The 15,020-nt window shown below is 39.6% G+C and overlaps 1 protein-coding gene across 1 annotated transcript in view; it reads right to left on the bottom strand.

Annotated features, from left to right (window-relative positions):
• ANKS6 (ankyrin repeat and sterile alpha motif domain containing 6) overlaps positions 1-15,020 on the bottom strand; it is a 78,766-nt gene that overhangs the window by 18,353 nt on the left and 45,393 nt on the right. Inside the window, 3 exon segments of the mRNA XM_038391931.2 lie at positions 1,940-2,007; positions 12,138-12,256; positions 14,907-15,018. Coding sequence (XP_038247859.1) covers positions 1,940-2,007; positions 12,138-12,256; positions 14,907-15,018 — 299 coding nt within the window.

Genomic DNA, 15,020 nt, shown 5'->3' on the forward strand with positions numbered 1-15,020 from the left:
GCTTTATTCTCAGATTCGGAGAGCACAGCTTTCCTTTTCATTATATAATTGGATAAAACAAACCAAAATAATTTCCCTAGGAGAAAAAAAAACAGATTTAAATTATAGAAAAATATGTTCCACAAAACCCAAAATGCCACATGCTATTTCTTTTCCTTCTTTAACTTTAGACTCTCACAGCAAAGTATAATGCTCAAAAAAATTCACTTACATTTTTGGGCACTAACCCTGAAAATACATGATTGCCTTTATGCACATGAACAGTCCCATTCAGTGAGCCTGCTCATGTGTGCAAACTTAAATGCATGTGTTCAAGTGTGTATAGAATTGCGGCTGTGGAGAGAAGTGTAAGGGGGCCTTTCTGCCCATAATATAGAATCTGGTTCTGCACTTCTCAAAATAACTTTTTTTAGCATGTGCCTAGCTCAATACCCTTTCTGTTGCAATAAACCTTTGTTTGCAGTGGCGTGGTAGCTGTGTTGGTCCCAGGATATTAGAAAGACAAGGTGGGTGAGGTAATAGCTTTTATTGGACCAACTTCTGTTGGTGAAAGAGGCAAGCTTTTAAGCTTACACAGAGCTCTTCTTCAGGTCTGGATTAAATAAACATAAGCTTTTTCAAACTGTCATGGACAGATTGGTTTTTGGGACCTAATTTTCAGAAGCTGGTGCTCAGCATTTTCTGCAAATTAGGCCCATGTAAGGTATCTCGGTTTGGTATCTAGAAATTGTGGTACCTAACGTACTGAGTCACTACTGAAAATTCAGATCAGAGATTTTAAGACCAGAAGGGACCATTATGATCATCTAGTCTGATGTGTTATATAACACACAACATGGCGTTTCACCCAGTGATTCTTACAGTGGAGGCAATTATCTTCTCTATTATGTAGGTGAATATTATTCAAGCCCAACATTTTGTGGCTGAGCTGAATAACCTTTATGCGTGGCCCTGAACACTCTGTGGTACAATGGGGCCAAATTCTTCTACATGCACCCAGACATTCCGTGGCAATGTTAACTTATTGTATGTCCACAAAGTACTCTTCATTCTCATCCTCTATCTGCCTACAAACAAGCACACAATTTTGACTCAGAGTGGAAAATACTCATTGATGAAAAAAATGTGATGATTATTTTCAACGATGGTTTTTGTGCATTCTCCAGGCAGCCCAGTTCTTCAGCTGCCACAGCACTATCTGCATGGTCCAGTTCAAACACCCTATCCCTCATCTGTTCAGGAAAAGGAGGAGATAGTAGTGGCTCATCTTCTTAGCTTCCCCAAGCACTGTTCTCTCTACACTGCTGGCTCCTCTGGTTGTACGCTGGATTCCAGCTTTGGTTTTGTGGAGCAGTGTAGAGGAATATAGAGTATAATCCAATTAATGCCATTGTGTGGAAAGATATACAGGAAGAGAGAGCTGCTCACAGATGCCAGACAAGAAAAAAAAAGTTGGATATCTGGTTTGTGGCACTATGGCAGATTCAGTGGCAAACATGTTGAATTTTATGGCATTCTGGGAAAATGTCACATTCCACAGCCACAGGATGACAGAATCCAGGGAGACCTGACTGAGATGAAGGGAGTAGCTCACACCTCTCAGATTTGTTTCATGCTGTCTTCCTGATTATGCAGACTCATCTCTATATCTGTTAACATTCAGTTCACGTTTTCCGGGTTATTGCTGCCACCAGAAATACTTGAAAGAATCCAGGTCTTTTTTTTTTTTAATGAAAATTGAGATTTTTAGATAATAATTCTGCAGCAAAGAGTAAATTGTGCTGCAAACTGCACAGCTGTAGTGAACACAGAGCCATGATTTTACTTGGATAATAAAACACAGGTTTCAAACAGATAAATAGATTATTCATGCAAAAATGCTGAAATAAAATACTGAAACACTTAAAACTTAAAAAACTAAAATAAAAAACTGACTTACCTCCTGTTCTTCAAAAATAGGCTGATATTTCTCAAGTGACAATTTTTTAAGGATACTAGTCAGCTCATCTTTAATAACAGAAAAGAAAAAGAAACAACGTTTAAAACAATTCAATTTTGGTAACCTGTGGGGAAAATGTATCAAACTTTAATTGATGAAGATATACAGATAAGTAAAGGAAACATTCCAGGAACCCACTCATATAAAATTGCAAAACAAGACTGTCTTTATTCTATGCATATACTATAGGTGCAAATGCATCTCACTCCCATGACCTACTATAGCAAACTGTACTTGTTAGACATCTAGTCTTACCTTTAACTACATTTTACATGCAATTATGTTATGATGGAAATTGGAAGTAAGCCCCAAAGCCAGGATGACTACGATTTCTCTGTCTCTTTGAACTAAGGTTCCAATAACCTGTATGGAAGTCCAATCACTACAGCTATTTTTCCTATCACTCATCTCCTCTCCAGGCCGGTCACAAAACAGGGAGGGATGGGTCATTCAAACGACAAAATACAGAAAGCTCATACTGGCTGGAGGTGGCGGGGTGAAAGGGGTACAAAAGAGGCCTTTATGGTTATGATACCCCATATCCATCCTACTTTTCTTCTCTCTCACCGCATCCTGCCTGAAGCCGCTTTTAATGCTACATTTATTTCTAAGTTCAACATATTGAAAACTATCCTTTAGAATGGTCTCTTTTTTTCTTCAGGTATTCTGTCTAAGCAATCTAATCATCATGAATTGATAACAGTTCACAAAACTGGTTTCCACACAGAGAAACTGGGGCATGATCTTAGACTGGGGTATGATCTGTGATGTTCCCTTTTAACTGTAAGGAGGAATGTGATAAAAAAAAATTATATTGACCGGTGTGTATATTTTGTAGGTGTCATAAATATAAAGGAAAGGGTAACTGGACTGGAAGTCTATGTTACAAAATCCCTCCTGGCCGGAGGTAAAACCCTTTCACCTGTAAAGGGTTAAGAAGCTAAGTCAACCTTGCTGGCACCTGACCAAAATGACCAATGAGGAGACAAGATACTTTCAAAGCTGGAGGGTGGGGGGAACAAAGGGTCCTCTCTGTCTGTGTGATGCTTTTGCTGGGACCAGGTCAGGAATGCTCTTCAGAACTTCTGTTAAGTTAGTAAGTAATCTAGCTAGAAATACATTAGATTCCCTTTTGTTTAAATGGCTAGTAAATAAGCTGTGCTGAATGGAATGCATATTCCTATTTTTGTGTCTTTGTGTAACTTAAGGTTTTGCCTAGAGGGATTCTCTGTGTTTTGAATCTGTTTACCCTGTAAGGTATTTACCATCCTGATTTTACAGAGGTGATTCTTTTACTTTTTCTTTAATTAAAATTCTTCTTTTAAGATCCTGATTGCTTTCTCATTGTTCTTAAGATCCAAGGGTTTGGGTCTGTGTTCACCTATGCAAATTGGTGAGGATTTTTATCAAGCCTTCCCCAGGAAAGGGGGTGTAGCGCTTGGGGGGATATTTTGGGGGGAAGACGTCTCCAAGTGGGCTCTTTACCTATTCTTTGTTTAACACGCTTGGTGGTGTCAACATAAGATTCAAGGACAAAGTTTGTACCTTAAGGAAGTTTTTAACCTAAGCTGGTAGCTTAGGGGGTCTTTCATGCAGGTCCCCACATCTGTACCCTAGAGTTCAGAGTAGGAAAAGAATCTCGATAGGAGGGCAACAGAAATAAATGTAACCTTTATATTTCATTTTTACACTTCTCCAGCCATATCCTAGCATAGTTTGAATGGTGCTTATTCCTTCATCTTTGGGAATTCTGCAATATGCCCTTGTGACACTGACAGACTGATCAACTTGGGTATTACCCATAACAACTTAACAAGAGGCTCTGAAATGTTATCAAGACAACGTACTTGTATATGAATTTCAAAGAAATGCTCTAGACCAGTAATCATGAACCCATTTATTTGCAGCAATAGAAATCAAGGGTAGATGCTAAGTGTATTTGTCTGTGTTTACCTGTATCTTGTTAGAAGTTTAACAATGTAACCAGATTAGTTTATAGATGCTAATTCCCTTTCATGTTTTAACTGCTTTATAATATGCATGTAAATGGGTCAGTTAACCTTAAAATCAAAGATGTAAGATACTACATAAAACTAATCATATTATCTATATTCTCTTCAACTTAATTGTCTATGCTATAATGAACTGTCGGCTAATTGCCTTATGTGAATGAATGTGACTAGTTTACCTGTGTATGCACAGGAAATAGAAGATTAGTTTCAAAGCAACAATCTGCACTGGTTATTCATGTTCTGCTGTGACAAGAGGCTTGTCAGCTTGTTAGGGAACTACAGAGGAAAGCTCCGCACCTGATCCTGCCATTTATAGTCTGCTTAAACTCTGAACAGGGAAAGTCTGAGTCATAAGACAGAGAGCTTCCAAATAACATTTTGGAATAACATGGAAATGCACGGAAAGACTTGAACATACAGTAACTCCTCACTTAACTTTGTAGTTATGTTCCTGAAAAATGCAACTTTAAGTGAAACAATGTTAAATTAATCCAATTTTCCCATAAGATTTGATATAAACGCGGGGGATTAGGTTCCAAGGAAATTTTTGTGGGGCAGACAAAAGGCATTATTTACTGTACTGTACTGTGGTTAGGAAGTGCCCCGGCTACCCCACTCCACCTCCTCTCCGGAGCATGCTGCATCCCCGCTCCTACCCTGCCCCCAGAAAGTCCTCAGCGCTGTTTGGTGGCGCTGAGGACTTTCTGGGAGGGAGGGGGAAGAGTGGAGATGCAGCGCTTCCTCGCTCCTCCCCTTCCAGAAAGTCCTAAGCGCCACCAAACAGCTGTTTGGCGGTGCAGGAAGTGCTGGGAGGGAGGGGGAGGAGGCGGAGAAGAGGGAATTGTGCAATGCTCCCTTGTAAAGTCGCTGCTCTTCCACAAAATCTTACATGCAGTGTACAGAGCAGGCAGCCAAACAACATTATAAGGGAGCATTGCACAACTTTAAACGATCATGTTCCCTAATTGAGCAGTGATGTAACTTGAAACAACGTTAAGCGGGAGGACGTTAAGTGAGGAGTTACTGTACTCTGCGTCTGGACTGTCTATTGGACTATAACTTTTTAGATTGATTCCAGAAAGACTTGTATGAATCAGCATCCTCACCACCTCTGCTATGAAACTGACTTAAGGATTTTACACATATTTGTATGTATATTGATCTTTTAGCCTTTTGCAACTTTTTTCTTTCTTTTTCCTTTTATTATTAAACCTTTAGTCTTTTACTCACTAAAGGACTGGCATCTGCGTGATTACTGGGTAAGATCTGAGACTCATAATGACTTGAGGATAAGTGTCCGGTCCTTTGAGATTGGTGAACCTCACACACGGTGAATCCAGTTTTCAGTAACCCCTCATTATATTAGACTTGGCTGTCTAGATGGGGACCAAGGATTAGAATTTAAAGGGGACTGTATTTGGCTTCTTGCTAATCAATGTGGTGTTACAGAAGCTGTTTTGTTACTGGCTTAGTGAATCTCATTATAGAATAAATTACTAGTTTTGGAGATGGTCTTCCCTATTCCCTACAGTCTGCCCTGAATGTAGCATTCTCAATGTGGTCCATCCAGGCACCCAGTCACAGCCCTATCAAGTTTTGATTCTATAGTGCAACTGAAGCTCCTGCCTACCACAAGTTCCCCTCCTCTAATCATGTCTAGAATCTTAAAACAGGTGTTGAATGCTGACAGCCCTTGATTTAAAAAAGGAGTACTTGTGGCACCTTAGAGACTAACAAATTTATCTGAGCATAAGCTTTCGTGAGCTTATGCTCAAATAAATTTGTTAGTCTCTAAGGTGCCACAAGTACTCCTTTTCTTTTTGAGAATACAGACTAACACAGCTGCTACTCTGAAACCAGCCCTTGATTTAGAAGCACATATTGGCCACACTGGAAGTATTTTCTGCTACTAAGATTCCTTTTAGAAAATAGATAGTTGCCTCTGTGCTAAGTGGAAGCAGACTTTGGGACCTGGCAGGTTGGCTTCCCTTTGGAGGAGAAATCAAGGATGCTAAGTCAGGATATTTTCTTAATTTCAAGTTATTTATTTACACTCTGTGCACTTGCTTTTGAACTGCAGTGGGTCACAAACAACATACATGCAATTCCCTCTCTCAGGAATCTCAGCCCTAACTCTACTGCCTGGTTCCCAGGAAGCCACTCTGCTCCAAGCAATTATCTCTAGTTAGAGAGATTAGGGCAGAAAGCAAACCATACTTGCTGTTTGCAACAACTACCCCCAAAGAATCTCCATTGCAAATGTAACAAAAATACAGCATTTATTCAAAGGCTATACACTGTTCACATGCTAAGAAAAAGAATTTGTAAGATTATGTGTTAATAGCACCACTCAGTAACTCCTCACATAATAGTAACTACCTTCCATGTCTTGCAGTTTTCTTTCACGAGGGGAAAAATAGCAACAGTTTTATAGGTACTGATACAAACTATGTATACCAAAATGAAGCAGCCTCTAAAGAATCCCCTTATCCCAATTTAAAGTGCATTGTTTGTAGAAGGGTAATATGAAGCTGCATTTTCTTAATTTCAGTTATTGCCTTTCATTATTTTACTACATTATTAAGACTGTTACCATTAATTTTAATACACATACAAACAATGCATTCAATAGTATGCTGATAGTATGCTGCTTCTAATTATATATTGCTAATAATTTAATCAATCAACCATTGAGCCTAATAATGACTCCATAACTATTCAGATTATGTTATGACAGAAAAAGCATTTCTCATGTAACAATCATCTCCAAGACAATGATTGCTAGAAAAAAAAATATGTAACACTCACATATCAGAGGCACGGTTGTTGTTTTTTTTTTATTATTATTGAGGGATACTGAATATGAGAAATCTTATCATGTCCACCTACGGCTGGGAGGATAATAGATTTTTTGATTTGGCCAGAAAACCAAAAAATCAGAATAGTGGGGTAATCCCAACTACACATGCAAATGATGGGTTCTAAATGAGCTGTTACCACTCAAGAAAGAGATCTTGGAGTCACAGTGGATAGATCTTTGAAAACTTCAGCTTAATGCTCAGCAGCATTAAAAGAGGCTAACAGAATATTAGAAACTATTAGGAAAGAGATAGAAAGTAAGGCAGGAAAATATCATAATGTCTCTATATAAATCCATAGTGCACCCACACCACTTTGTACAGTTCTAGTTGCCCCATCTCAAAAAGGAAACAGTGGGACTGGAAAAGATTCAGAGAAGGGCAACAAAGATGATAAAGGGTGTGGAACAACTTCCATACAAGGAGAGACTAAAAAGACTAGGGCTGTTCAGCTTAGAAAAGCTAAAGCTAAAATGGCATATGATCAAAGTCTAACATCATGAATGGTACAGAAAAAGTGAATAGAGAAGTGTTATTTACTCTTTTTCCACAATACAAAAAATCAGGGGTCACCCAATGAAATTAATAGGCAGCAGGTTTAATACAAACAAGAGGAAGTACTTTCGTCACACAACACACAATTAACCTGTGGAACTCATTGCCACAGGATGTTGTGATGGTCAAAAAGTATAACTGGGTTAAAAAAGGAACTAGATAAGTTCATGGGGGATAGGTCCATCAATGGCTATTATAAAGATGGTCAGAGATGCCTCCCCATGATCAGACAACCCTAAACCTCTGACTACCCAAAGCTGGAAGAGGAACACGGGTTGGATTATTCCCACTGTCCTGTTCTGTACTCTCCCCTGAAACTCTGGTACTGATCACTGTGAGAAATAGGATAGTGTGAAAGATGGACCATTGGTCTGGCCCAGAATTGTGGTACTCATGTTCTTGAATATTCAGTATTGTTCAAAAAATGTTTTTGGTATTTGTCAGCAAATTTGAAAAGGTCTGATCAGCTTCAGAAAACTGTATATGTGTGTGTCTGTCTATCCACAATAATCTTTAGCCCCATGGTTAAAGTATTTGCCTGGGATGTGGGAAACCCATGTTAGCATCCCGACTCTGCAGAAGGGACTTTTAAACTCAGATCTCCCTCCTCCCAGATGCGTAGCCTAACTACCAGGTTATAGGCTATTCTGGGGAGGACTGCTCTCAATTTCTCCCCCGGAAGCTGTTCCACTTTGTATAAAGACACAATTATTCACTGGCTCAGAGTAAGTGATTCTACAGCGTATTGATTAAGTCACTCTCCTGGGAGGTGCAGGAAATATGATTCAAATCTTCTCTCTGCCTGACTCAGATGAGCAGTTTGACTCCACATCTCCTACCTCTTAGGTGAGTGACTTACTCACCAGGCTACAGAGAATCCTCGAGCATCCCTTGGCATCAAAGAACTTTCTTACCTAAGTCTTTTAGATTTTCCTTTCCTTATTTTATGTCTCAGTTTTAAAAGACGACATAAAAATAGCCTAATGTATTTTAGCCAAAAATATGGGAAGAAAACAGAACACGTATTATAATAGACTCAGAAAAATAAATGAATTATATCTTAGTTGGACAGGAGAAAAATAAATAAATCTCTGTCATGGTGCTGCAAGTGAGATATGTTGCACAACTCCAACAGTATCAATTTTCCACACATCAAGAATAAATTTCTAAACTCCAATAACTTGAGTGCTTAAGGGCTTGTTCTTCTTAGAAAAATAGTAACAATCTATTTTTTGAAAAAATCAGTCATTAATAATGCCAAACGACTGACTCCCTTTTGAAGTTGTTTAAGGACAGTTTGAAAATTAAAAATATAAAGTTTCAAAGTCAAGATAAACATATTTCTTATTCTCATAACATGCAGCTTTGTTACATAAAATGCTGCCTTCTGTACACTGAATCTTATTCAGAACTGCTTTTAAATATTTGGGGCCAGATTCCCTGCTCAAGTTCTGATCTCTTTGCAATGCCTGAGATGCTTTGTGCAATTTGCATCAATCATAGTTTGCATATGGTCCATTAAGTGAAGGGTTGGGGCAGATTAAGAATACAGAAGCCATAACTGGCTTCCTAACAGCTCTTCCCTTTCTCCTGCACAACAAAGACCTGCACAATCCGATTATTGAATTTCAATCTGTGGGCTTGGGTTTCCCTTGCAAGATCTACAGAAATTAAAACTTGGAGGCCTTGATAGTTAAAAATCTTTTTCAAACACACTTTGAAATTTTATCACAATCAGTTAAATATTTAATTTATCAACAGAGTTCTACAAATAGTCATCACTGCTAATATTAGACTAGACATATTGTCCTAGAAGTTTCTGTAGCTTCGACTCCTCACCTGATTTATACTTTCTTTCTGCCATTCTACCAAAAAAGACAATTTATTTTGAGAAGCCAAAGTAAAATAAGCAACCAAATTGAAAATGTAAATTATGGAATTATACAATAATAATATTATTGTAAAAACATTTCCCTTGGAGATCCTACAGACTTACTTTAAATAATGAGACTTGCAATCCTCTCACAAACATTTTTCTCCTTATATTTTCTTCTTCCACTTTTAACTATCTTTTTCTTTCCCCCATTAATACAATCACACCAAAGAGAACTTGAAAGGGGAAGTTCTGAGTAGTGTATATAAATCAGAAGTTAGGAACTGTAAAAAGCTGATACGGGAAGCAAAGAGACACAAGGAGAAATATATGGCCAGCAGAATTAAGGACAATAAGGAGTTTTTAAAATATATTAGGAACAAAAAGAATCCTGACAATGGTATTGGTCAATTACTAGCTGGAAATGGTAGAATTATCAATAATAATGCAGAAAAGTCAAACATCTTCAGTAAAGATTTCTGTTCCGTATTTGGGGAAAAAATAGATGACATGGTAATGATAACATTCTTTCCATTCCACTAATATCTCTGGAGGATGTTAAGCAACAGCTACTAAAGTCAGACATTTTTAAATTATCAGGTCCTGATAACTTGCATCTAAGAGTTTTAAAAGATCTGACTCAGGAATTTGTTGGATGATTAACATTGATTTTCAAAAAGTCTTGGAGAACTCAGGAAGTTCCAGAAGACTGGAAGAAAGCTAACGTGCAAATTTTTAATATGAGTAAATGGGATTTCCTGGTTAATCATAGACTTGTAAGCCTGATATCAATCTCGGGCAAGATAAAGGAGCAACTGATGTGGGACTCAATTAATAAAGAATTAAAGGACGATAATGTAATTAATACATATCAAAATGGCTTTATGGAAAATAGTTCCTGTCAAACTAACTATATCTTTTTGTGATGAGATTACAAGTTTGTTTGACAAAGGTAACAGTGTTGACATATTATACTTAGACTTCTGTATGGTGTTTGACTTGGTACCAAACAAGATTTTGAAGAAAAAAAATTGAATGATATAAAATTAACAAGGCCCACGTTAAATGGTTTAAAAACTGGCTAACTGATAGCTCTCAAAATTTAACTGTAAACAGAGAAAAATCATCAAGTGGGTGCGTTTCTAGTGGGGTCCTGCAGAGATGGGTTCTTGGCCCTACACTATTTAACATTTTTATCAGTGACCTAGAAGAAAACAAAATCATCACTGATCAAGTTTTCAGATGACACAAAAATTGGGGGAGTGGTTAATAATTAAGATGACAGGTCACTGATAAACAGGAATCAGGATCACTTGGTAAACTGGACACAAGGAAACAATATGCATGTTAATATGGCCAAATGTAAATGTATTCATCTAGGAACAAAGATGTAGGCCATACTTAGAGGATAGGGAACTCTATACTGGGAAGCAATGACTCTGGAAAAGATTTGTGCGTCATCGTGTATAATCAACTCAGCATCAGCTTCTAATACGACATTGTGGCAAAAGAGTTAATGAGATCCTGAGTGGCATAAACGGGAATCTCAAGTAAGACTAGAAAGGTTATTTTACTTCTGTATTTAGCTATGGTGCGACTACTGCTGAAATACAGTGTCCAGTTCTGATGCTCACAATTCAAGAAGGATGTTGATAAATTGGAGAGGGTTCAGAGAAGAGCCACAGGAATGATTAAACATGCCTTATAGCTATATCTCAAAAAGCTCAATCTATTTAGCTTAACAAAGGCAAGGATAAGGGGATCATTTGATTACAGTCTCCAAGTATCTACATGGAGAACAAATATTTAATAATGGGTTCTTCAATCTAGCAGACAAATGTATAAGATGATCCAATGGCTGGAAGTTGAAGCTAGAGAAATTCAGACTGGAAACAAGGTGTAAATTTTTGACAGTGAGGGTAATTAATCACTGGAACATTTTATTAAGAGTCATAGTGGATTCACCGTCACTGACAATTTTTAAATCTAGGGTGCATGTTTTTCTATGCTCTAGGAATTATTTTGGGAAAGGTCTATGGCCCTTTGTTATACAAGAAGTCAGACTAGATGATCACAATGGTTCCTTCTGGCCTTAGCAGTTATGAAATCCCTCCCAGTTTTACAAAAACGCCAAGTAAAATAAAAGATATTTTGAAAGACTGATTCCTCCTTTAAGTCCCTCTTGGGAGCATCCTTGTTTACAAATGAGGGGTGCTTCAAGACTGTGGACAACTCAGGTAGCAGTCCTCATCTTAATGCTTGCCTTCATTAGACACTTTTACCTCAAGTTAATTGACTGCCAATTAATTCAACATACTTGACATATTTCTAAAAGCTGGTGAGGACACTGCTCACACGTTTGATCCAGGCTACAAAGGTTTGTTCTATACCATAGACTGATCCCCAGGGAAAAGTCTAGTGTAGACATCGTTAGATCTTTAAAAGCAAAGGGTCAGATTGTGAACTACAATGGTCAGCAGTAAAACCGATTGTGAATGCTTAACAGTGTTCAGCAGTAAAATCTAAAGGTTTTATTCTTACAGGAGAAGATAAGGTAAATTAGGAAACCCCATTTGTATCTTATATCCCTTTTTTCCCTCAGTTCCTTAGCTAGTTCTCTCATTTCTCTGAACAATCCTGAAATATCTGGATTTTGGGCTTTCACAGAAGATATTGTGCTCTCTAGCCCTTTTTCACCAGAACTTCTTTGTTGATAATAATGTATAATTTTATCAATTATGTCACTGGAGAGAAAGAGGGCTCTGAGGGATCTATCTACTAATACTTCTACTGTGCTCAGATTTAAAGCCCCATCAATGACATTCTGCACGAGAGATTACCTTTCTCCAAGTTTTCACAAACTCCTTTTACTCTCACATAGTTTCTTCTTTCATGATTCTCTATGTCAGAGGTTCTCAAACTGTGGACAGGTTTTTGGTGGTCCACCAACTGGTTGCCTAAAAAGAAACCACACAAATCTTTTAAGCACTATGCTCACTATAACTATATTATAAGAATATGTGCAAATCAACTGCCTAATTTTTTGTGTGAAATAAAGAAAAGCTTAAGTATTGTAACAAGCCCTTTGAATTTATTCTTTTTTAATTTATTAATTTACTTATCATAGGGCTTCTGAGTGTGTGTGCACTACTGCTGAGTAAGCTCAGCACTGCGGCTCTGGCACTGCAATAGGGTCTCTGAACCCTTATGTCATTGGAGGTGAGGAAGCTTACAGTGCCACAGCACTACTGGTGTAGCCATAGAGCCTTAATCCTCAATCTCAGAGTAGACCTGCTGTGAACAGATTTTACTGTAGCACAGAAGCATCAAGTCTGCGATTGTGACACAGTTCCACGATTTTGTAGGGGGAGCAGTTTGGATGCCATATTGAGAGTTTCAGCTGGTTCTAAGGCCTTCAGGATGTGATAACCTGTCAGTCAATGTTCAGAATGTGGTCAGGTCCATTACAGGACAGGGTTGCCAACTTTTTGATTGCAAAGACATGTATACTCTTGCCCCGCTCCCTACCCCGCCCCGCCCCGGCCCTGCTCCTTCTCCGAGGCCCCACTGCCGCTCACTCACTTCCTCCATTGCTTGCTCTCCCCCACTCTTGCTCACTCGCTCATTTTCACCAGATTGGGGCAGGGGTATGGGAAGGGGTGAGGGCTCTGGCCGAGGGTGCGGGCTCTGGTGTGGGGCTGGGGATGAGGGGTTTGGGGTACAGGAGGGGGCTCTGGACGGGGCCTGAGGGGTTCAGAGTGTAGAAAGGGGCTCCAGGTTGGGGCAGGGGGATCAGGATGCAGGAGAGGGCTCTGGGCTGAGTCGGAGGGGTTCAGAGTGTAGGAGGGGGCTCAGGGTTGGGGTGGGGGGTTGGAGTGCGGGGCAGAGGAGGTGAGGGCTCTGGCTGGGGCTGTGGGCTCTAGTGTGGGGCTGAGGATGGAGGTTTGGGGTGCAGGAGGGGGCTCAGGGCTGAGGTAGAGGTACAGGAGGGAGTGTAGGGTGCAGGCTCTGGGAGGGAGTCTGGGTGCAGGAGGGGGTTCAGGGATGGTGCAGGCGATTGGGGTATGGGAGGGAGCTCAGGGATGGCGGAGGGGTTCAGGTGTGAGGTGGGCTCCGGGCGGCGCTTGCCTGAGGCGCTCCCTTAAGCGGCAACATGTCCTCTGGCTCCTAAGCACAGGGCTAGCCACGGAGGCTCTGTATGCTGCCCTTGCCTGCAGGCGCTGCCCCCGCATCTCCCATTGGCTGCGGTTCTCAGGCAATGGGAGCTGCGGAGTCAGCACTCAAGGCAGGGGCTGCACGCGGAGCCTCCCTGGCCGCCCCTGCGCCTAGGAGCCAGAGGACACGTCACTGCTTCAGGGAGCCATGAGGAGCCAGGGCAGGCAAAGAGTCTGCCTTAGCCCCACTGCACCGATGACTGGACTTTTAACAGTCCAGTCAGCAGTACTGACCAGAGCCGCCAGGGTCCCTTTTCGACTTGGTGTTCTGGTCAAAAACCAGATACCTGGCAATCCTATTACAGGAGTGGGTGAGTGAGGTTCTGTGGCTTCAATGTGCAGGAAGTCAGATTAGATTATCATGATGGTTCCATCTGATCTTAAAGTCTATGAGTCTTTTGTCTCTAGGTTATTGGAAACCTAAAATTCTTACACTACTAAGCCGGTCCCTTAAAATGGAATGAACTAACATATGAAAAGAATTCCTCCATTAGTAGGTCCTCTCTATAACAGCCAGTCTGCAATACAAGAACAGTTAGTGAGGCAAATTCTTCTCCCCTTTATGCTAATATAAATTGGAAGTCACTCCCTAAAGTAAATGGAATTAAACCACCAAAATAAAATTAGAATATGTGAAAGTAGAATCAGTCCTGACTTTCTCAAATGAATACAGTGCATCAACGAAATGATATAAACAGTTAGGGATCTGTTACCTAAAATTCTAAGAGGACTCGTATATTAACAATCCAATTTTCAGAAATATCAAAATCAACTATTTTCTATTTTCAACAGCACAACAGGGTAATTTTTATCAGGACAGCAGCTTAGGCCCAAAATTTCAACTTAAAAAGTTGTAATCTAATTGGGAAAGTCCTAAACATTTCTTTAAAACCCCTCATGCTCTCAAAGAATAATAAATCAATAAAATAAAAATAATGCACTGCTCTAATTAAAGATTATTAGTACCTGCTGACATCAACAACCCAAACTGTCATAATATAATGTAGCGTTTAAATGGATTTGTTCAATAAAAAAACCATATCTCTTTCAGTTCCATCTGGAACGTAATCAAAGGGCACTTGCTACGCTCAAATTACACTGTACAAGTGTAGAAAGAGGATTCATAGTAGAGGATGTGGGGCAGAATAGCTCTGCTACATGATCAACCCTGCCTGTCACACACCAAAGAAACTCTTCTATGTGGATGGGACTCAAAGGCTTTGGGGGATGGGGCAGCTGAAGAGTTAAGGAGCTACCAATCTTAAACTGTTAGAAACAGAATATTTTTAAATTTCTAAAAAGGAAACAAGACTAATTTTTTTCCCCTCATACACAAAGCCAGTATCATTATGGCTTCTAAAACTTTATTTTCTTGACAATAGTGATCCACTCACTTCATCAGTAATAGTTCCACTGCTGGAGCCACCATTGCTCTTGGCTTTTCTGTGAAAGGAAGAGAGAGAGGACTCCGCATTGTGAACCTTAGGGGATGGGGATGGAGATGGGATG

This window comes from Dermochelys coriacea, chromosome 2 (genome assembly GCF_009764565.3).
Source record: "Dermochelys coriacea isolate rDerCor1 chromosome 2, rDerCor1.pri.v4, whole genome shotgun sequence".
Lineage (NCBI taxonomy): Eukaryota > Metazoa > Chordata > Testudines > Dermochelyidae > Dermochelys > Dermochelys coriacea.